Source organism: Patella vulgata, chromosome 1 (genome assembly GCF_932274485.2).
Source record: "Patella vulgata chromosome 1, xgPatVulg1.2, whole genome shotgun sequence".
NCBI classification, from domain to species: Eukaryota; Metazoa; Mollusca; class Gastropoda; family Patellidae; genus Patella; species Patella vulgata.
The window spans coordinates 17,384,347-17,409,329 of NC_065879.2; the positions used below are offsets into that span (position 1 = coordinate 17,384,347).

At 36.6% G+C, this 24,983-nt stretch overlaps 2 protein-coding genes across 2 annotated transcripts; both read right to left on the reverse strand.

Moving 5' to 3' along the window:
* On the reverse strand, positions 1–9,416 carry LOC126811972 (uncharacterized). Its single transcript, XM_056098322.1, has 4 exons — positions 9,348–9,416; positions 4,653–4,732; positions 152–169; positions 1–16 (listed from the first exon to the last, which is right to left on the reverse strand). Exons 1-4 carry the CDS (start codon positions 9,414–9,416, stop codon positions 1–3), a joined length of 183 nt encoding a protein of 60 aa, XP_055954297.1.
* Positions 9,417–13,916: 4,500 nt separating this feature from the next.
* LOC126811962 (solute carrier family 22 member 7-like) lies at positions 13,917–21,039 on the reverse strand. The gene is made up of 3 exons (XM_050538060.2): positions 20,924–21,039; positions 19,842–19,938; positions 13,917–13,940 (listed from the first exon to the last, which is right to left on the reverse strand). The coding sequence occupies exons 1-3, from the start codon at positions 21,037–21,039 to the stop codon at positions 13,917–13,919; spliced, it is 237 nt and encodes a 78-aa protein (XP_050394017.2).
* Between the last annotated feature and the right edge of the window lie 3,944 nt (positions 21,040–24,983).

A 24,983-nucleotide genomic window follows, 5' to 3' on the forward strand; every position in this document is an offset into this window, starting at 1 on the left:
TTAAAGAATACGTTTTCTATAAAGAGAAAAAGAGGGAAAACCCCGCTTTCCCTAGCATTTACCATGTTAAGATACGGATAGAAAAGGGCCAGGCTAAAAATAGACACCGGAAGTACGTCACGCGTAAAAGCTCCTATATACACCAACTTACCTTCCTGTATGATTATAACTATAATACACATGATAGCAGATATAAATAAAGGCATAGAAACTCCCTTTCCTCGTCCCCTAAAATATTAAATTAAATTTAGTTAGATGAAATATTTTCTTGAATAAACCTCCCGGTATCCAAGTGGTATTTGTATATGACTGTAAAATTACGTAAATTCGTACCTTAGACGAAATATTTTCGCCAACTAAGAAACCTAAAAAAGATTATAAGGTATAAGAACTCCCTTTCCCGGCCCGCTATAATACAACCAAACATACGCTGTTATATATATATATCAGAGGATGAACTTTCTCCGCCAACTCCGATCGACTTCCTTGTTAGTGAGCCAACGCCATACTCATAGCACAATCGTAATTGTTTATAACTGTATAATTAGGAAACTGGGTACTTTCTGACTTTAGACTTTATATTTTTCTAGGCGCCATTCCCAATGCCCCCCCCCCCCCCAAAAAAAACAACAAAAAACACAACAAAAAAAACCTTTACTTACTTTGCTAGAAGGAAGACAGCTAACGGAAATAACAGAATTCCCATAGAATTTAAGATAAAAAGGTTGAGATAGAAGTTATCTGCTAGATCACTAATTTCCAGTACAATACCGTACTTTAAAACTTCCACACAAAACCTACAAAATATTATCCATTAGAAACTGGGGGATTTTTTTAGCTTCCCAGGTATACGACATCAGTTGTTTTAGAAAAAGAATTCCCTACATCGTACACGACAACCATCAATACAAGATAAATGGAACGATGGTTAAATATAGCAACATTAGTAGAGACTCGGGGCCTATGGCAGTATGTTAGACTAAAAATTCTGACATGCTATCGTCTAATTTCTATCTTCTATTCTTGTAACTTCTAACTTCTATTCATGTAAATTCTATATTATGACACGACGTCATAATGATGGTTGCTAAGTAGAAGTATCAAAATTCTAAATTTGTTTGACTTTCATGCTTAATCAAAAGCCTCAATGAAGAAGGCATTTCCATCTAAATAGTAGAAATAAGATTAAATAGAATTATAAACTAACACTGAACAAACAAAAAAGTTGGATTATACATTGTCTTAATTTAGAAATTACATAAATAGAAGTTAGAAATTACATGAATAGAAGTTAGAAATAAGACGATAGCATGTTAGAATTTTGAGTCTAATATATTGCCATACGGGGCATGCATTCTCCACAAGTCTAGTAAAATCTGAAAATGGTGGAGGGCATATGGATGCAGACCACTCAATGAACCCCCACTGACTTTATTAATTCGTGCCTATTTGCCCTGCTCAAACAGAGAGAGGGGGACTATTTTCGGGATTATTGATACCCCACATCAAAGTATTAAAGAGGTAACAACACAAATTCTCTTTTTTTACTTGCTTTAATTTATGTTTACTGAAGAATAGGTCCATTGTGGCAAACACCCGAAAGTTTAACTCATGTACGACAACATTGGTATTTATAAATGACACTCACCAAATCAATTGAATACAAAATGTTGTTTTAAACATGTTCAAACCACGATAAATATCTAAATAGGTATATTTCTTTAATCTTCCATTTTGTTGCTTCTCTGTCTCGCTAAGTTTCCTTAAAACACTCTCGGCATTTGTCGGTACCACTGTTCCATTTATTTTAGCAATCCTGGCCAAGATTTCAAGAGCTTCTTGTATTTTATCCTTGGTTGCTAACCATCTCAAACTCTCGGGTACAAAACTGTATTTATGAAAATTTAAACAAATATTTATGAAAATTTAAAAAAAATGTATTTATGAAAATTAAAAAATAAATATGTATGAAAATTTTAAAAAAAAATATTGATGGTATCAAAATTTAAAAAAAAAATATTTATGGAAATTTAAGAAAAAAAATATGAAAATTTAAAAATTAAAAAAAAAATAATTATGAAAATTTAAAAATTAAAAAAAGAAATGTATAAAAATATTTATGAAATTTTTAGAATATATTTATGAATTTTTAGAATATATTTATAAAAAATTTTAAAATATATTTATAAAAAATTTTAAAATATATTTATAAAAATTTTTAAAATATATTTATAAAAAATTTTAAAATATATTTATAAAAAATTTTAAAATATATTTATAAAAATTTCAAGAAATATATATATTGGGTTTTTTTTTATATTTATAAGCTTTTTTCAAAAACATTTATAAAAAATTTTAATGTTTATACAGAGGTTTATACAGTGGTTATACACCCAGTTTGCCAATTACGGAAGCATATAGGGGTCATGCAAAATTTTGTAGAAGGTCTCGATATCCTGCGATCCTGTGATACTTTCTCGAAATCCCCTGATCACCTGGCAATTTTCTCGAGATCTCAATTTAATGTTCTCGAAATCCCCTGATAATTATCCTGAGATATTGATATCCTGTGTAAATTTTCTCGAGAATTCGGGTTAATGTTCTCGAGATATTGACATCCTGGGTAAATTTTCTCGAGATCCCGAGTTAATATGAAACCTTATATGGTAGTGTCTCCACGTTGTGATGCAACCATTGGCCCAATACTTCGCATTTGTTACAAAGGAAAACTGCTAACTAATGAAAGAATAAACGGACAATCGATAGGGTACCCATGATTTACACTAAATTTGAAATATGATTAAAATCATAGGGTACGTCGTCTTATGGCCCAAATACTTCACACCAAATATGAAATTCAAAACCCTACCACGTTATCTTTGAATTAGAGACATGCTTGTTAAATTATTTCAATTTAATGTTTGGGCCACGTTTAATAGAAAATGTCATGTTTTGCATGGTTTTCAGACCATATTTTGTTTGAGAATAAAGCTAGACACAGAGTTTATTGTCTTGTGGCACAAATGCTTCGGAGCTGGTTTTAAATCAAAAATCTTGAAAAAATCTGGGCTCTAACGCGTTCACAAGGTTTACCGGAAAATAGGAATAACGCCATAACAAAACGCCAGGGATCGCTGCAAATCAATAAGGTTCATTGTTCCGCCGAAAATAAATAGGGTTCCTCTGCTTATGACACTAATGATTCAAAAGAAATTTGAACGATAGCCACGCAAAGTGTAGAGATACGCCCACACAACATCTATGTCTCTACAGCAGATTATTCGAAAGGAAAACGTGATTGTTTAATAAATCGAATAAGGATCTAGCATTCTTCAAGAAATCTATTCTCTATCGTGTTCACGTGCTTGTTATATACTGGGACAAAAACCCTTATATTGCTGAAAAGTAGCAGGGGTCATCCTTGTCGCGGAAATCCATTAAAACAAAGTTTTCAAAGAATGGAGAGTATAACTCCGGAACGGAAGATAGCTAACCATTGAATATCTATAAAGTTCATGACCCCAAAGCTTCACACACAATTGTAAAAGTGGAGCCTCTATGACGTGAACAAGGCTTTCAGGGAGCGGGGGTGGGGGCATATTAAGGAACAGATGGTCACCGAATGCTGAATATCGATAGGTTTCGTCCTCTCATCGTCACATATTTGAAAGAAATACGGACAAAGTTTGCGAAATACTGAAAATCGAAAGGCCCTAGTGCTTCACACCACATTCAAAAAGCAAAATCAGTTAAAAACTGTAGCCTCTATTGCGTTAACAAGTTTTTCGGATAAGGGGGATAACTCCAGAACGATAAGGTGCGCTAGAAGCGACAGGGGCCGTCCTCTCATGGCCCCAATGCTTTGCACTAAACTGTAGGCTCTATCGTGCTATTAAGTTTTTCGGGAATGTGTGGGTGTGTGTGTGGGGGGGGGGGAGTAAACTTCGAAACGACAGGTTGTGGGGCGCTGAGAAAACGTTAAAACTACCTGTACACATAAAAATACCCGAGATCTCGAGAAAATTTACACAGGATGGCAAGATCCCGAGAACATTAACTCGAATTCTCCAGATCGTTAACACAGGATGGGATATTCTCGAGAAAATTATTAGGGGATTTCGAGACCATTAGATTGAGATCTCGAGAAAGTATCACAGGATCGCAGGATCTCGAGGTCTTATACAAAATTTTGCATGACCCCTATACGCTTCCGTGGCCAATAACCAAAGACCCACCCTGCCTCCCCACTTAAACATTCATTTTTCTACGTGAAATATATTTGAACCAAGAAACTAAAACAAGCAAATACTCACAACCAACCCAGTAAAAATGGCAGAGTGAAACCTCCACAGATAAGATAAAGACCTTTCCAATCTGGTATCAGAAAGGCAGCTAGAGACAGTAGGGAGATACCAATAAACCAGAAGGGCATTGCAACCGCTAAAGCCCGGCGATGCATACCAATAAACTCAAGAGGATAGACAACTATCACCAGATAACCACCAATTGTTAAACCAATCAAAAATCTAAACACGGCAAACATTTCCCAACTGACGGAGAAGATAATGGCGAAGTTGAAGATGGCGTGAAGCAGAATACATAGATAGATGGTTTTCTTTCTACCGATGGTATCACCAGCTTGACCAGCTAACAGAGCTCCCACAAGAACTCCTCCCATCTGGACAGCTGTTACTACAGGTTTAATCCACTCCTTCTCACAAACCAGATCAAACTAAAATAATGTACAGTTAGGTCTTTATGCAGAAAATATCATATTTTCCCGAATACTTCACGATAAAATGTATTTAAACTGATAATTTAACATTTAATTTAGAAACAAAATCAAATATCAACGGAAAATATCTAGTTTTCTCTGAAACCAAGTTTTCCACAGCAGAAAACAAAATATCAACGATAGATAATATCCCGACTTGGATTCAATTGCATTTAAAAGAGGCACATCAAAAGGCATCCTCAGTATCCGCAGTGGTCTCATTCCGTTCCAGTCCATTAATCCCTGGGTCATCCATGTGGAAGACACGTATTTAAATGATGAACAAAAGGTGTAGCGAGGATTACAGGTGGGACCGGTGATGCCGAGTGTTAACAACTGTTCAATTAGTTAAATCTTTGTAAATTCTGACGACCTGTTTCAAAAATCCGTAAAAACTGTCAAATCTCTCCAATTTTTTTTCACAACGATTGTTATACATAGTGATACTAGTTATCTGAAAAACAATTGAATAGTTTCAGTGTTGGACTCCAGCCTGCGGGTCGCGTGGATTTTACATTCTAGGAAAACCGACGTTAATCTGTGACGGGAAAACACGTATCTGGCGACATGATTAAAAATTTGCAAATTTATTATGAGTTTTTATGAATTTCGCCGGAACATGGACTCAGATAAAACCGACGAATGCGTTGTACATAGTAGTTCACGGGATATACATGTCGTATTGGTAAATGTTAGCGGGGAAAATTTTGGAAGGCTTTGTGACGCGGCCTGCAGGCTGGAGTCCAGCCATGAAACTATTCAATTGTTTTTATTTTCAGAAAACTAGTATCATTATGTATAGCATTCGTTGTAAAACTAATTCGGAGAGATTTTGATTTAACAGTTTTTACGTATTTTTGAAACAGTTTCCGAATCGTTTTGGTTCCGTTACGCAAGATCATTTTCGACGTTCCAAAGTAAAAGTAAGACCCCCTAAAGATAAATTTTAAATGTTCCTATTATTAATATTAGAACAGGTTTCGCTTTAATTTTTATATTCTACGTTGACATTTTATTGCTTTAAATCTTCCTAGTGCAAAAAAACGTCAAATTCTACCTTTTGACTAGAGGTGAATTTAGCAAGTTTACATTTTTATTGAAAGTGTGATTACTTTCGATCATTTTCAGCTTCTTTTCATAATTCAAGAATGACTGCGCATTCACTTTGAGTGCAAATGAACTCATTTGACCTTTGACCCCGAATATCTCGAAAACGCCCCAACGGCGGACTGATTACCACTCGGCATAGTATTCTACGCAAAATTTTACTCTAGAAAAGTTGGGGCTGGTTTTGTGCCCATTTGATGAACACCCCCCCCCCCCCATCCATCACTGAGCCTCCACACTACAAGAAGTAGCGCAGATTGTTTATTATATAGTAGTAACGGTATTTGACAATTGACACTAAGTCTCAATTATCCAGTTTATCGTTAAATATTTAAATCTCGCAGGTGTACAATCCATTTAAATCTGAAGAATTAGACGGTTGATTATGGACTTGCCATGTGAATACATGTCTAAATAATAAATTTAACAACATTTGAAGCCAGAAAGGGCCCTCGAGAGCTTGTTCCTTTTATTCTGATTTTTTAATTAGATCGAGGCATTTGTCATCTAAGCTTCAACTACAGGGATACTTGCGCACTAAACTTATAAAAACCTTTAAAAAATTTTATGGCCGTCATATTGACTTGATTGGTAAATATAACATGTCTCTCTCGGCTATTATTCTAGATATATTTAATTGACGCGTATACTATCTCCCTGATTATGTCTACTACATCGTAGCTGCATCCAAACTATTAGACGAAATCTCGGTAAAATGCACCTGATGAACAGTGTTAAATGAAATATTGGTGTCAGTCATTATCACATATGTGATAGAACTGGTTAAACACGTTCCAGATATAATTTTAACACAGAGATCATTGCTACGATAGATGAGAAATATGCAGGTGTCATGGATCGGAAGTGACGAACGCCAAAGGAAAACATGAGTTATCCCTCTATATAACTGACTGAAGTGACGAATGATAACAGATATACGGACGAATTTCTGCTCATTAATAATTCCTTCGAAGACAAAAAGTTGTTATATGGGACTGTAAGAGGATATCTGACAATTCAATAAAGTAATTCAAATAGAAATAGTCCGTACATTCATTCTATACCTTATAAAAACATGGTAATGCACGGACTTTTCCGTTTTTCTTTCGTGTTCTCTTATCTAGTGGCAGTCAATTCTTTTTATGAATTGTCAGATACCCCTCTCGCAGTCTCACACAACAACTTTTGGTCTTCGAAGGAATTATTAGTGAGCAGAAATACGGCCGTGTATCTGTTTTCACTCGTCACTCCAGTCAGTGATATGGAGGGATAACTCGTGTTTTTACTTTCGATTCATGACACCTGTATTACTCATCGATCGTAGCAATGATCTCTGTGTTAAAATTATATACTATTCAAAAAAAGTAGGGGATATTTGATTTTGGGGGCATAATACTAAAATATGCAAATGACTACGAAAAAAGTCGCTATAGAACCTAACAGAAGAAACATTTCCAGTTACATGTGACGCCCAAACGCACCAATAGCTACCGCATGGAATGCAGGTGATGCTTGGGATCATCATGGGGGTCCAACCCAAGATTTGCACGACTCTGACTTTGAATGTTACAGTCATTGTGGCATTGAATTCCAGGGTGGAAACATCAGTTTAATTGTTTTAGTGACCAGAAAACAAATTTTGATATGTGTCGGCTTACCCAAAATGAAAGGTTACGTGCCCTTGGCATGCTACAGATCGGCACAACACAGGCGGTTGTGGCGCGGACGATGAATGTTTCTCAGTCTGTCATAAGCAGGCTATGGTCCAGATACCGTGATACACAATCTGTACAGGACAGACCACGCTCAGGTCGACCAAGGGCGACAACTCAAGCCCAGGATCGATTTATCCGTACCTTGGCCTTGAGAAATCGTGTCATCACAGCAAATCAGATCAGCGCTCGTCTTCAAACAGACACTGGTGTGAGAGTGAGTGGCCAGACGATTCGGAATCGACTGCATAGGGGTCACCTTCGCGCCCGACGTCCTCGCGTGATCCCTTGTTTGAGAGATCATCACATTCAGGCAAGACGTCGTTGGTGTAGGGATCGTCAACACTGGGATAATCGACGCTGGAGCAATGTGATGTTTTCAGATGAGTCAAGGTTCACTGTTGATTTTTTGGACAGACGTAGGAGGGTGTGGCGTCGTCGAAACGAGCGCTTCCAAGACGTTAACGTCATCAGACATGATCGATTTGGGGGTGGTTCTGTTATGGTGTGGGGAGGCATCACTGTTGCTGGAAGAACGGCTTTACATGTTGTTGCAGGGCGTGTTACAGGCCAGTACTACCGGGACAACATCTTGGCAGTCCATGTTGTGCCGTTCGCACGACGTCATGGCCGCCCTTTCATCTTCCAGGATGACAACGTAAGATGTCACAGGGCCAGGATCGTTACAGGTTACCTCCAACAACAGAACATCACCACATTACCTTGGCCAGCACTGAGTCCCGACCTCTCCCCCATCGAGCATGTCTGGGACATGCTTGGACAGAGGTTACGTCAACGTCAACAACGTCCTGCCAATGTCCAAGAACTTGCTGCTGCGTTGCAACAGGAATGGGACAATCTGGAACAAAATGACCTTAGACGTCTCATTAGGAGTATGCCACGTCGGATCAATGCTTGTTTGGCAAACAGAGGAGGATTTACCCGTTACTGACTTGGTTGTGATGCTGTGGTAACTTTGCTGTTTGACCCCGGGTATCATTTTACCCTTATAATGGTCAGTCTGTGCCTTACTTAGTCTAACGATCATTTGGAATAAATCGATGAATGTGAACTTCATTTCATTTTGTCATTTGTTTCTTCGTCAGTTTCATTAGGTGACTTTAATAACACTTAAAAATCAAATATCCCCTACTTTTTTTGAATAGTAATGACTGACACCAATATTGTCCTTTAACACTGTTCATCAGGTGCATTTTACCGAGATTTCGTCTAATAGATTGGATGCAGCTATGGCGGGTGTGGCGCCAGGCAGGGTAAGCTTACTCTTCCGGACACCTGTTACCACTGTTTATCGTGTATTTTGTACACGGTGAAGAGTCTATTTGCTGATTACACTATTTTGCCTATACTGTTTTTTTAGGACTTCTAATGGTTTGGATTGTTTGTACTTGGTTTTATTTTATTAGTACTTACACAATTAATCTTTAAATGTGTGTATGGGTAGAGTTTACTATGCAACACCTACTGATTAAAAGTAGCATAGATATATATATAAATACAAGTATGCTTACCGTACTAACAATAGTACTTGTAATGGAGGTTTCAAATACTCTGCTACAAGATTGTAACGTCACATTTTCAGCAATGACGTCACACCTTTTGAAATTGAAGGAAGTTCTGTTGGTGAAGTTACCATTGATCGTATCGCTTCCATGAACAAGGCACCACCAGTCCGGTATCTCCATTCCGAACGTCATAATCAACATACTGAATCCAAACGTTATTTGCGATACCGTAATGAATAAAATAAGCATCCACTGAAATCGTCCAAACGATCCTACAGCATCGATTAATTCTTCCATTGTTCGATTTCAAACTCAAGATACGGAATAAAGAGGGTATTTATAAAACCAGAATAAGCTCCAGATGATAAAACTTTTACCTTGTGGTTGGTTTCTAAACAATCAGATTAGCTTCGTTATGGCCAAGATATTCCTTAAAAACAAAACAACAGCATAATTGTGTACGGTTAGGTTATAGCTGCTAGGAAAACCTGGAATTCAACCAAATAATCACATGAATTTAAGTCCAGAAACAATAACATATACGGACAATTTAAAATGTTAGGAAGTCCAGAAATAATCACATACACGGACAGGTTATATCCGTTATCAAGTCCAGGAATTCTACCAAATAATCACAGAGTATAATCATGTACGACCAGGTTAAATCCGCTATGAAAAATATAAATTCAATCAAATAATCAAAAAACATAATTTCGATTATCCAGTTTTGCATTTAATCATTAATGAGCGTTGAGCAGCAGGTCGGATTCAAATCCAGTGAACACATAAGATGGCATCGAGAGTTGATTAAGCTCTTTTCATGTTAATAAATGTGTACAAGTGCACTTCTTGTGTACTTTCTGGGTTCTTACCCTGGTAACTAAAACGCTATAGCCCGTAGACGTTAATTATAATTTATAAGCTCAATATAAAGCGTAAAACAAAGAATACTGGAGACAGGTGATTAATAAAATATATAAGACAATATGAAGTAGATATAAATGGGGGGGGGGGGGGGATTAAGATCCATTAAAATATAGTTTACTGAATTAAGTAACACTGTGCGGATTAGCACGACGTATTAACATTTACTATTGGGCCGTAATTCGCCCTACTATAAATGTTTATATAAGATTTCGGGCCTTAAACAGACCTGCAATAGGCAGATTTAGCTCCTGCATAATGTATGGTTAATATTTTGTGCAAAGGATCATCTTTACCAAAAGCGTATCATTCCTCTCTACCACGAAATTGTATACCATGCCAACTGGTCAACCCCTACCCCACGTAAGGCCCTGCAAAGAACTAGATTTGTTATTTATCATTTAAAAAACGCAGTTTATAAAAGGAAAAGACTCCTTAAATTTTTGAATTGGCTTCCCGTAACTTTTACGAAATGGAAATACAATCATTAACGGAAATATTTCGAATTTGCCCTGCTCCTTCCGACTGCTGTCTTCAGTATCCGTAGGAACTGACAGAAACAGCCTATTAATTTTAATTTTAAAAAAAGTAGTTCTCACCTAAAATAGTGCATGCAGTCTATCAATTAACAACAACTGAAGATAACGTTACCTTGAACGTGCACCCATCCTTTTCTTATCATTCATAAATTGTGTTTATATAATGTAGTTATGTCATAATTATTAATAAACTATTTCTAATGGCATGTTTGCATACGTATAATAAATTTTGATCTTATCTGATTTGAATGCATGGGATTAAAGATGAGCATCAACGATTCAGTTGCTTCAATTATTTCGCTAATCGGGTCTTTTAATGCAGTTAAATAGTGTAATATTGAATAGGTTGGCTTAAACATCGGTCCAGAAACGATCGCAACAGTCACAGGAAAGTGGACAGGGACGTTTTGAATCTGGGACTAAACATAACAATATTTGGTGAGTTCTTTATTTCCAGTGGCAGATCATTGACCAAAGTGGCCTTTTAAGTCAATCAGTAAAGGATGGCACAGTTTTGGTATTTGTTTCCATATTGACACTGCTAATCAAGAGCATTTCAAGATTTACTGGGCTGTTTGAAATTGGAATAGAGGGGTTACCAACATGCCCTTGTGTTATACCTCGATGACCACGTCTAGATTCAGGACCAAGAAGTAAAGCTGCAGTTTTCTCATCGTTCAGTTTCAGTTTGTTTGCTGTCATCTATAATATATGTGTTCATGACACTTTGAAAGTTGAAAGAGCAGTCGACACGGGTGTGGGATTAAAAATGGACATAATTTGAGAGCCTCACCAGTTTAGGAAAGCAATGATTATTAATACGATTAGATGTCATTAAGGGCATGGTAAAGTGACATCACCTTGCTACAAACTAGTCCAAACACCTGCAAGGGTTGACATAATTAGTGTTCCTTGGATGCCAAATTCCAAAATAAAATACATTACTGACAATTCGATTGTTCACATCAACTTTCCCTTTAAATCTTATAAACAAAATCTAACAACTACTTGTGAATCGAAGTTGATGGCGCTATTATCACCCAATTGATTCTCTGATTTATGAAGTTGAGTCATAGATTGTCAATTTGACCTCTTGTTTTAATGACGTGTCAGTTGGTGCCGTGTGCTTCAGCTTAGCAATTCCCATCTTCAATAGAAGGCTTGATCACACTTTAACTCCGTACATCTTATCAGGGCCTTCTCGTAATAACCTGTATATTTCGGCACTAATTTTGAATGGGTATTCACCAAGCTTGAGAGCCAATCAGATTCCTCGATTATCACGAATACCAGGTCTCGTGCTTTCCAGCTAAAATGTCTACCTGTGACAATCGAGTTGTAAAGCAAAATTCAAGGTTCATTCAATGTCAAAGTTTCCGTGGAGGTCGCTATACATTTGTATTTGATTTGAGTGTGTTTTCGTCACAACCTCTGATTGGACACTACTGTTCACGTGCGTGCAGTAAATCGGGATAATGTAGCGATAAGTTGGGGAATTGTAAAGCAATCTAGCAACGTCCGGATGATGTAAAACTCGCAAGCTTGCAAAATTTAGGACAGCGTTACAAATATAATGCTTTTTTTCTGCTGTAGATGTTGTTAGAAATAATATGGTTAGAATTATGTTAGTACGGATGGTGGAGAATTTAGTTACCTTCGCAGTACCGAATGGATTTTATTAGTGTTATGTGTAAGACTTTAGTTCTAATAACCGTTCCTCTTAGTTGTTATACATGTGTATGATAACTGTTGGTTGAAGCTTTAGTTGATAATACTAGATATCTAACATTAGCTCTAGGTGTCATATCAGGTTACCGGGTCAATGCCAGAATGGGGTTTCATGGGTTTTCAACACAATGTCATACACCTTCCTGTATTTGTACCTATCTTAAAAATCTATGTATTATCATCGTTCGGTTTTAAAAAGCTTGCTTTCATTCAATGTATATATATAGAAAGAATGTGGTCATCTAGATTGCTAATCTATTTCTGACTGTCGCTTGTCTGTTCGGGGATGGTGGTTACAGTATCACCTCTGGTTTCCGAGTTATACTACTTTCAGATCATGGTTAGGTAGGGTTGGGTTATAGTTAGGGTTAGCGCGGCTGAAATTTGAGTATCAGTGTACCTTTGACCGTCCAGTGATAGAGGCCCGGTTGCGCTTCACTATCACTTCCTGTTTCGGCTTTACTCCTTTCGGTTTAGGGTTCTACCCAATCAGCTGCGGATAAACCGCTGGTATCAGATAGAAACCCTCTCGGTTCCGTCAACAATTTCTATTTCTGTCATGAATCAGTTCGTTTCTTATTATAACTATGAGGATGAATCAGTCTGTTTCTTATAACTATGAGGGTGCAAAACAAGAGTTAACCAAGAAGATGTTAATATAAAATAGCTCTATGATGGCCGTGGTATTTTTAGACTGCATCCTTCAGTTCTGAGATAAAATATTGTTTCGGTAGTTGGCTAGATTAACCCTTGTGGGTGCACGTTTTGAGAATCACAGCATGTATCATGGGGTTCATATGGACCACAGTTATAATTCAAAGTTTTTACGTACAAATATATTTGAATTAAAAGGCAGCGGTTTGGTTTTTATTGGCATTCATATTTGACATCTGAAAAACACCTAAATTATTATCGAAAAACATTTTAGTGACATATGGAAAGTATTTAATAATTCTAACAAAATTTCTACTTTGTGTACTACGTGATAAAGAGGTTACATGGCAATTTACGCTTGATACAAAAACCTTTGATTATTTGGAATTTGGTATTTGTAATATGCAGACTCTAAAAGAGATAATACTCTGGCATAGCAATATGGTATGAGGCAGCAAACACATTAGCAAAATCTCTACTGTGAGTCCGATTGGACCCCATGTTCCCTTCAAGCGTTGGGCCTGATTTGCATGTAATGTAACTCTGCATGTGGGAAACAGATGACTACCGATCTCTTCGCTATGAGTAAAAATGTATAGGGGACAAAGTCACTGCATTTCAGAAAGCGGTGCCCATTAGTTATTACAAAACACTTTAAAACATGTGCATGGGGTCCACGGAGACCCCACTTGTACCGACAAGGGTTAACCTTATGAAATGTGCATACTGATAAATATATAACCAATAAGCAGTTGTTTTGGGAATATTAAAAATACTACCTTAGCTATTCAGCTAAAATTAAATTATTATTATTAATATTATTATAAAAACATTTATGTAGCGCACGCTTTCACAATAATGTGTTCAGATGCGCTATGCAATAAACATAAAAACAAAACAAAATGAAGTTAAATATGAAAAAAATACTTTCTATAAAAATAAAAACATCCATTTATAAATCTATACTTAAAAGACTCTATAAAGTTGTATAAATAAAAAACATACAATTCAGAATCTATAGGAATGTAAAAGACGCGTACAACAAAATCTTTTATGATGCTTGTCCAACACAACATTCAACTTTTTTTTATTTTTATAGTATTTAAACTTGGAATGATCCGCCAAGCAAACTCTTTAATGTTAAAAGAAGTATATATTAAAAGTTATTTATAAAAGTAACATCTATGAGACAATGGCCGACCTCTACACAAAACATTGATTTTTGTTATCTACAATGAATTTTATACTTATTCATCATATCATATAATAAATTTATGTTCATATTACTTAACCAATATTTTGTGAACCTAAAACTATATGAAAATAAAAACACGTGTACCCTTTGAAATATAATATAAACAATCATAACATATATAAAATATATTTAAAATTAACAGGCAAATAAAGACGATTTTAAGTCAGACCCTTCGCTATATATCCCGCCTAATGTTCCCATCGTCAGAAGTCGGTCGGATAGCTATGTCATTGTATCCCGCCCAATAAGTTTAAAAACAACCACATAAAGTTTATTTTATAAAATATCATTAAGACATGCAGACCTCAGAAACGAAAATAGGATCTGTGTTTTAATCAGATTGTAGAATCTGTGTTCTAATCAGAGTTTGTGCCAATTTGCCATGTATAAAAACCCAAGTCACGCTTTTATCGGGTCAACTTAAAAAAACTCTAATATATTTACTCCATGTCTAATATTGTTTATTCGCTGTTCGTGATTTTATAGATATGTATTTACTTCGTTTGAATATGGGTCGCATTTTTCTTTGTTCTTTTTGTCATGGTTCCTCTGATCGTTGATGGAGTCAATTATTACATCTTCAGATCCAACTTCATAAGGACCAATACGGCCACCTTCTTCCTCTTCCAACGTTTGTTTAGTTTTATTGTGGGTTTCCTTGGTTACCAGTAGATCCGATAGAGCCTTGTCTTTGGTTTCTTTAAGAAATAAACCAGCGATTCCACTTAAGATGAGAAGAACACCCATTATCACAAACGATGCGATCCGGTTCTTGCTCTAGGAATAAATTGAACAGGTTTCAAGTGGGTATATCTTGGACCTTGTAATGTAAAACTCGACACAAACTAGGTCATTTTGGGACTAGCACATGGAATAAATTTATTCGTTTTCAATAATTCGTTTGTGCTTGGGAATCTTTAGAAGTGAGTCAAAACCAGGGGACTTGTAGAAAATGCATGAGGTTGGGTAGGCGACCCACGTCTTGTCACGTACAAACTAGGGATCGAAACCACGTCACTTGACTCAGTGGCTGACCATGTGATTTAAAGCGCACGCATTTGACCACTCGACCACCCAACAGAAAGTCGCTAAGAAGTACTTTATTTTTACATCCTACATAACCAGTGAATGTTTTGTGTCAACTTACCACACTGAAGATGAAGGGCGCCAGAATTCCACCAGCTCGAGCCACTGTATTAGCAGCACCATAACCCACATACCTACAAACAAAGATATCCACTATAAAATAAAATGAAATTTGGTTTAACTACCTATTTCCTCGGCCAACACCAGGAGCGAACACTACACCTCCTTGTTCGAGAGCAAGTGTTGTACTAACTGAGCCACCGCGTTGTTAAGTATGAAATCGGCGCCCGGTTTCTAAAATGAAGAGCATGTTCGGGAAGCAATGACCACGCCTTGATAAGATGAATTGAGTTAAAAGCGAGATCAGGTCTTCTATTGAAAATGTATGAAGAGAGGCCTCTCCCAATACCTTACCATCACGACTAGAGGAACCCGAGGATGATGACGGATGTTTACGAACGGCATATGACAGTGTCAAAAATATAACGTACTTTGGTCAGAGGCCTATCTTGTAAAATGACTGTTCTCTGTTTTCAGAGGCCATGTTATTTGGTAAAAGGCAATCTCGAGGCAATGGGAACAAAATAATTTTTGCATAGAGTTGTCTTCTACGTTTAATTTGTATTTTTCTTAGACAATTCGCGGTCTATTAGATAACTGAACTAATGTTTTTGTCTGCCATTCGGCAACTGTGGCCAGTGACTCTCAAGTCAATAAGAAATATACACAAACCTGATAACAGTGGGATAACTTTCATTTGTTATAAGAAGTAAAGCCATCCATGCTGCTCCGACGGATAATTTAGCTGCCAATGACAAGGCTGTTATAGCTGTACCTCTAGCCGTGTCAGTTGCTGAAAAATAGATTATACACACGTTGTCTACACTACAAATAGACGTGACGTCAACTATAAAAAACATGATCTTGGCTATAAAGCCTATGTGGCTTGGAGATAGGGGCGCCTTCTGAACCTTCTGGGTTTACTGCGGGTACTCCGGTTTCCTCCCACTGGAAAGACTCCTGGGCGTGCGCTAAGCTAATAAAAAAAATAAGACTTGTCTGCGATATCACCTTCGGTGGAAGCGGACGTTAAACACTAAGAATAATAAAAATACATGGCGTCAACCATTAACTTGCCAATTATGGTGACTATAGGCACACTACGTCAACTATAAAACATAGTGTTATCTTTATGAAACCCCGGGTGTTGGGATGTAAGTCCAAAGAAACCATAACCTCATTAGAGGGGTTTTGTTGACAGATTTGTGACTCTCAAGTACACTGATTTAAACACCATTCACCCGGTTTCGGTTTGATTCACGATTTGGAATGTCATTCCCCTGCAGATCTGAATAACGATATTATAACCGGTCAACCAGTCCGATGAGCCGCGTTTCATGCTGTAATTAAAGTAGCTAAGTCTCTAACTCAGTATCATCCCGTCTTCGACATTGAAAACACGAATTATTTGTCAATTTAAATCAACATTAATATTGTGATCTTACCGACAAAAGATGGGCTTCTTATATCCAATATTTAAGACAAAATAAACATTTTACCATTGGTACAAGAATCGTGTACAAAAGACTCGAAGAACGAGGCCAAACATATTCCACAGGTCATTTCAAACGCTGACGCCATATTCTTATCTGGGGAGCATGCGCAATAAATGTTATCGGTGTAGACTGAAATATCCAGACACTGGAGATTGCCATTCGATTGAGACTTCTGGCGTATTTCGCCTAACATAAATGATTTGAAATTAGAATAAAAACGGAAACGACTGAATGTAAATCAGTTTATATACATTCATATTACATTATTATATGCGTTGAGACCCAATTTCTAGGTCCCAAATATTAGCGATTTAGCTCCTTTAACGTCAAGTAATGTTTATTGTACGAGAAGAAATGGTGGACAGATACTGAGTTATCAGTGCGACAGAGGAAATAACTCTACACGTGACTTACCTTCCTGTACTATTATTACTATAATACACAAGGCACCCGCCAGAAATAAAGGAAGAGAGGTTCCCAATCTACGACCAATTCTACAAGAAAACAAAAAAAAAACATTGTTATCCGAATGATAGGATGAAACATAACTGACTCGCCAACCAGAAGGTCTCGGGTGTTGGCCAAGATATTTCCTCGGAAACATATCTCGACGGTTTAGGAAATCAGCCATTTGACCTTTATTGCGCCATAATGTGGCTCAGTAAATCTTGTACTGACTCGCTAACCATAAAAAGGGGACCACGGTGGCTAAGTGGGTAAGACGCTGGCTCGCTAGCCTGGAGGTCGGGTGTTCGATCCCTGCATTGGCCGAGAAAGTTCATCCAGATTTTCCGGTATGGTTCCCCCTTGTCAGTGATGCCGGTTCGGAGGGCCTGACAAGGACAGCTGTTTAGTCATTCGGATGAGACGAAAAACTGAGGTCCCGTGTACATATTGGTGTGCACGTAAAAGATCCCTTGACAGTTGGAATTCGATATAAGAGTAGGCCGTAGTGCCGCTGTTAGCCCAGTTCGGAGCAAACCAGTAAGCGGTTAAACCCCATTTCATTTCGCTAACCAGGAGGCCCCGGATGTGTTGGCCAATATAGTTCCTCGGGATCGTTTAGCTTGCTTCCATCTTGGCTTATCTATGTCTACATTAGTCTGGTTGCAGGTACACAAAAGTGGGACGATAAACCCTATTTTATTTCATTCACACTGAAAGCTCTGGTCCAATACCTCGGCACTTTGTCCAGTAAATAAATAAATAACTTACTTTCCTAGAAGCCAAACAGCTGGCAAAAAGAGAGGCATTTCCAGGGAATTTACAATGAAGAAATTAAGATAGAAATTTCCCGCTAGAGCACTAATGCCAAATATAACACCATAATAAACAGCAGCGACAGAAAACCTACAAAAAATAACACCATAACAGATAGCATTGAAAATATAACACCATAATATATAGCAGCGACAGAAAATCTAGAAAATATAACACCATAATAAATAGCAGCTACGGAAAGCAGAAAATATAACATCGTAATATATAACGTTTACAGAAAACCTAGAAAATATAACACCATAGCATATAGAATCCACAGAAACAATATGAAATATAAAACTATCATATACAGCAGCCACAGAAAACCTAGAAAATATAACACCATGATATATAGCAGCTACAGAGAACCTACAAAATTTAACACCATAATAAATAGCAGCAACAGAGAACCTACAAAATTTAACACCATAATAAATAGCAGCAACAGAGAACCTACAAAATATAATGCCATATTAAATAACAGCCACAGAAAACCTACAAAATATAGCAGCAAACAACTACAGAGTACCTATATACGAAAGATAACACCATAATAAATAGCAGCTACAGAAAACCGAGAAAATATAACACCATAATAAATAGCAGCAACAGAGCACCTACAAAATATAACACCATATTAAATAGCAGCTACAGAAAATCTAGAAAATATAACACCATGATAAATAGCAGCCACAGAAAACATAAAAAATAGATTATTAACAAATACAAGAAATATAGATTGCCAGACAACGAAACATACGCCCACGGCAGCTAAATCGTCCTAGCAGTCATATTTAATAGTTTGTAGGTAATGGGGGTGGGGGGCATTTACAAGACAATTTCATACAAATCAAAATATAATTTTTGTCCTTTGAAGGATCACAAGGTGCTACAAACTGAAACAAGGGCCTTAACTATGGAAGTAATATACAAAAATTGTTGAATTCAACAGTCTTTTTCGTTTTACTAATTTAAATAATGCAGATCGGATGATAACTGTTGTTGTTAGGGCATTCCCAAGGTTCAAGAAGATAAAACAGGAGTCATAACTCTAGAAGCAATTGACGGAAATTACTGAAATTCAATAGACTTCTTCGTTTCGCTAATTTAAATAATGCATACAAATTTCATACAGATCGGACGATAACTTTTGTCGTTAGAGCCTTCACAGGGTTCTACAAAGTGAAACAAGGGCCATAACTCTACACGTAATTAACGGAAATAACCAAAATTCAATAGGATTTTTCGTTTCATTAAGTTAAAGGATGCATATAAATTACATACAAATCGGATGATAATTTTTGGTGTTAACAAGGTGCAATAACGTGAAACGAGGGCCATAACTCCAGAAGAAATTAACGCCAGTAGTTTTGGCGTCTTAAAAAACCCTACCTCAGATGTATATTTGTTGTCTGTTTGGTGACTACATAAAGCCTACATAAGGGCAGCTCCATGTAGAGTCAGGGGTTGGGGAGGCCCAAGTTGTTTTGAGTGTCGCACTTCCAGCTCTAGCTGGGCGGTAACTTCTTGGGTAACCAGCTAATGATTTATATTTTAAAAAGACAAATGAAACTTACCAAATAAATTGAATACAAAACGTTGTTTTAAACATGGTCAAACCACGATAAATATCTAAATAGGTATATTTCTTTAATCCTTCATTTTGTTGCTTTTCTGCCTCGCTAAGTTTCCTTAAAACACTCTCGGCATTTGTCGGTACAACTGTTCCATTTATTTTAGCAATCCTGGCCAAGATTTCCAGAGCTTCTGGAATTTTATCTTTGGTTGCTAACCATCTCATACTCTCGGGTACAAAACTAGATTTATTTAAATTACAAAAACAAACTTCGAACAATATTTATTAAAATACAAACGGTATTTATAGAAATACAAATTGTATTTATAGAAATACAAATTGTATTTATAGAAATACAAATTGTATTTATAGAAATACAAATTGTATTTATAGAAATACAAATTGTATTTATAGAAATACAAATCGCATTTATAGAAATACAAATTGCATTTATAGAAATACAAACTGCATTTATAGAAATACAAACTGCATTTATAGAAATACAAATTGCATTCTATACAAATTGTATAGAAATACAAACAGTATTTATAGAAATACAAACAGTATTTATAGAAATACAAACAGTATTTATAGAAATACAAACAGTATTTATAGAAATACAAATTGCATTCATAGAAATACAAACTGCATTTAAAGAAATACAAATTGCATTTATAAAATTCAAACTACATTTATAAAATTCAAACAACAGTTATAAAATTCAAATTACATTTATAAAACTTGTAATTTTATCTATAATGCTAAAAGGTATATTTTAATCTGTTTGTTTTTCCATATAAATTTTAACCCAAATCAAATAAATGTAAAGTGAACGTACTTGCACCAACTCCTGCAATCGAACTTTGACTTACATTTTATTGCCCCTATCTATTTTGTTTACATTAATTATGCACTATCACGTCGGTCGGCATTTACAGCTGGATAGCCTAGAATACGGGTATAAGGGACTACATTCCTGGACACAAAGTCGGAATCCAATACGAGACCTTGACGTCACCGTAGCTCGCTAACCCCTGAAGGCTTATCATTTCTAGTCCGGACTTTCTTGCCGACGTGAAATGTATGGAATAGTTTCCGTGCACTCTACATGGGTTCTCCTTGCCAGTTCTACCGCCCTGCACCACAGCCAGGCAAATCATGATCTCCCTGAGCAACCATGGCGCCCTATTTGAAACCAGAACCTAATTATGTAGTATACTCACAACCAGCCGAGCAGAAAAGGCATAGTGAAACCTCCGCATAAAAGATGAAGACATTCCCAATCTGGTATCAAGTAAGCAACAAGAGCCAACAGGCAGACGCCAACAGCCCAGAAGGGCATGGCACTTGCTAGAGCACGTCTGTGGGTACCAATAAACTCGAGAGGATAGACAACTATCACCAGATAACCACCAATTGTTAAACCAATCAAAAATCTAAACACGGCAAACATTTCCCAATTGATGGAGAAGATAATGGTGAAGTTGAAGATGGCGTGAAGCAGCATACACAGATAGATGGTTTTCTTTCTACCGATGGTATCACCAGCTTGACCAGCTAACAGAGCTCCCACAAGAACTCCTCCCATCTGGACAGCTGTTACTACAGGTTTAATCCACTCCTTCTCACAGACCAGATCAAACTAAAATAAAAATAATGCAATTAAATTCTAACAGCTTTGGTGTGGTGTCGCGGTTCAACTCGGTACCCTGTTTGGATCGGTTCCATTTTATAACAACCGAGAATTGATTGATGTCGCAGTTTCGATTGATTCCATCGTCTCTGTGTGGTCCACTGCTGATCAACAAGTCCAACCATTTATTACTATGAGCGGTTATCTGGGTTAGGTTCATATTTCCTTGGGATTTTTTTGCTAGAAGTTCGTAATAAAACCACTGTCCGGGGACAATTTATTTCATTGCACACTAAATGGCATGACCCTTGTAGTACTATCGGACGTCTTTCCTTGTTGCGTTTGTTTTCTTCGTGATAGTAATATATAACACTACAGGTTAAATGGTTCCTACGACATTATTGTTAAGCTGGAATGACTACGAAGGTTCCTCGTTCTCAATAAATAATAGCTGGTTGGAATACCTGGGTGAGCTCTGACCAGTCTCGCTCAACACCCTCTTTTATAACCCCCTAATTTCTGCACGTTTTAGATTAACCTTGACGTTAATTTCAATCCCACATATGGAATAAACCTCTCCATTTCTCAAGAGCAGGGAGTGGGTAGGGGGGCATTACCTTATTTGGTCTACCAACCATAGATCAATAAACATACATAATTTGATGGCTATTTTGACAATGGTTAGGATTTTACCAAAATATCACTGTTTTAATATATAAATATATCATTCGCGTTCATTAAGTACGTGTGGTTTGACTCTATAGAAAGAGTGAAGCAACAATTTTTCAAAGACCCAATATTGTCTTCTTTAGCCCGGTTGAGGTAAAACCTCGTTTTATAACGATACCACGAATGCTACAAATAAATAACCCATTATAAATAAACGAAGAATCGGAGCTAACCTACCGCGCTGACAACAGTACTTGTAATGGAGGTTTCAAACACTCTGCTACACGATGGTAACGTCACATTATCGACAATGATGTCACACTTCTTAAAATTAAAGGAAGTTCTGTTGGTGAAGTTACCGCTGATGGAATCACTTTCAGGAGCAAGGCACCACCAGTCTGGAATCACCGCTCCAAATGCCATGATCAGCATACTGAATCCAAACGTTATCTTGGACACCATAATGAGTAGAATCAGCATCCATTGAAATCGTCCAAACGATCCAACAGCATCGATTAATTCTTCCATTGTTGAACTTCCAGTTTCTCAATCTGAAGATATGGAATAAAGCGAGTGTTTATAAAATCATAATACAATCATGACTGTAAAGGGCCTCAAATTTAAACAGGCACTATGCGAGAGTTGAATCTGCCTATTGCATGTCTTTGTCTAGGCCTTAAATGTTATATAAACTATTAATTAGACATTTATTAACATGACAAGACGATAACAAAGTCTCGATGTCATCAGATAGATCCGATTTCAAGTAGGTTAGAACGGTTCAGCCATTTAATGATTTAATGTAAAATTGGTAAAGCGAGACTAAGCCTCGAACAACCTGTACGATGGTTACAATCAGTGCACACATCTTGTCAAACTTTAAAGGCTAATATCTCAGCTTAGAATAAAGTAATCTGAACAAAATTTTCACTATATTTGTTTTGCATTATCTGTTTTTGAACTATTATAGCAAGAACGACCAGCACTTTATCTAAATCTTACATAATGAATCATTGCGTTCTTTAGGGGACCCCGGGCCTATCATACTGGCTCCATCTTGCTCCATCCCTGCTAAACATCGCATGTAATCATGTTATATAAGATATTTAACTGCCTTGATTATATGGCATATTTCCTCGTTTTTACGTGACAAGGATTATGGTCGCCTGTCCAACCTCGTGGGTTTTTTCCGGGTCCTCCGGTTTCCTCCCACTGCTAAAGACTTCTACGCGCAGGCGAATTAATAAAATAAATTTGAACCATATGTTAGTCCCGAAATTACCTATTTTGTGTCGCGTGAACGTTAAATATCTCTCTCTCTCTCTCTCTCTCTCTCTCTCAAATTTTGGCAACATCACCATTGCTATCATTCTCGGCAAAGAATATTGTTGGTATTGGTTAGAGTTTGATTTAAACCAAAATGCAGAAAACATAATGGACAAGGGAACATCCATTTACGTTACAAGGAGTTATCTCTCTTTATGGAAACTATCACTAATTATTGATTAGAGTATTTAGTTTAAACTGAATAGGATTTAAAAACAAATAAGGGCCTATATAAGTTCTCCCCCAAAATATATCTAGTATATTATCTGTAAACCCCTTTATTCGCCCACATTTTCATGTGGACGTATATTGTCGTCGCCCCTGTCCGTCCGGCATCTGGCCATCCGGCCACAATTTGTGGTCAATCTACAGCTCACAATTCTTATCCGATTTTGAAGAAAATTGAAATATAGGTTTATCTCTAAAAGATCTCAGTTCCTGTCGATATTGGCATGTATTGGATCGAAACGAACGAACGCCCACATCCAGTATGCCTTGTCAAGCACCGTCATCCGGCTTTCTATATTCCAACTAGGGTTTTTATTTCACTATCTGCTTAATTTCGAAATTCACTTTTTTGCTTCTTCTGAATGATAATTATTTTCTTGTGCATTTTTTCATCTGGTTGTCGTATTTCTAAGCCAATAAAAAAAAGAGGTTTTATAGATATTATTTCAAAATGTATATGTTGTGTTCCAAAAAAATAATAATAAAATATTAAGAGCTAAATTGTCGAATTTTCTTGAAAAAATTAACTTTGTTGTCTAACCATTACAATCAAAAGACATATAGCCAGTATTGTTTTATGGTTAAATACGTATTATTGAAATTATTGTTGAGCCTCTACTGTGTGAAATCTATGAAATTGAAGCAGGAAAAGGTGAATATTTTCCTAAGATACGCCTTTGCTGTATAAAATTGCAAATAACTAGTAGCTTTCACTCTTTATTTCTGCACTAAATGTCGAGCTTGATATGTGCGGATAGTTGCACACTGTTTAAATGGCTACACATACATTTTGTACCGAAATATCTGAGAAAAGTTTCAGAAATACGACATTTCGACGTGACGGTTTTATAAGATATTTTGATTCTTAACCTCTGTGTGATTTTTGGCTCTCCTGGAAAATTTAGCAAAATCTAAATACGACCTTGACTCCCCGTCGACGATATGCCTTGTCAAGAACCGTATGCACATACGGCTTTCTATATTCCTAGAATATACGCACACACGCTCGAATGGTTGAATTTTTTTTTTTTTTTTTTCAGTATTGAAAATATTATTGCTACACAATTATTATGTCTGGTCAGATACATTTTACTAATTAGATGAAATAAGCCAGCCACAATGTACTTTTGTTCTAAAAAACAAGAGAAAAACTCTCTTACCCCCAAACATTAACTATGCAAACGCCATTCAATTCTTCTTATTTTGTGAAATGCTTTGCACAACAAGGTAGAAACATCATATAATTTAATGCATCATAAAGTCTAGTATTATAGTTCCAAAAGGTATCCAAAGCAGCAATAAAACTATTGTTCCCTATACCAAATAGGTATGTTTTCACCGTCTCCTTATACCCCTCATCTGGCGCCATATTTGTTCAACAAATTGAAAACAAGTATGGCGACTGTTTGGGCCGTTATCTTTTTTTAAAT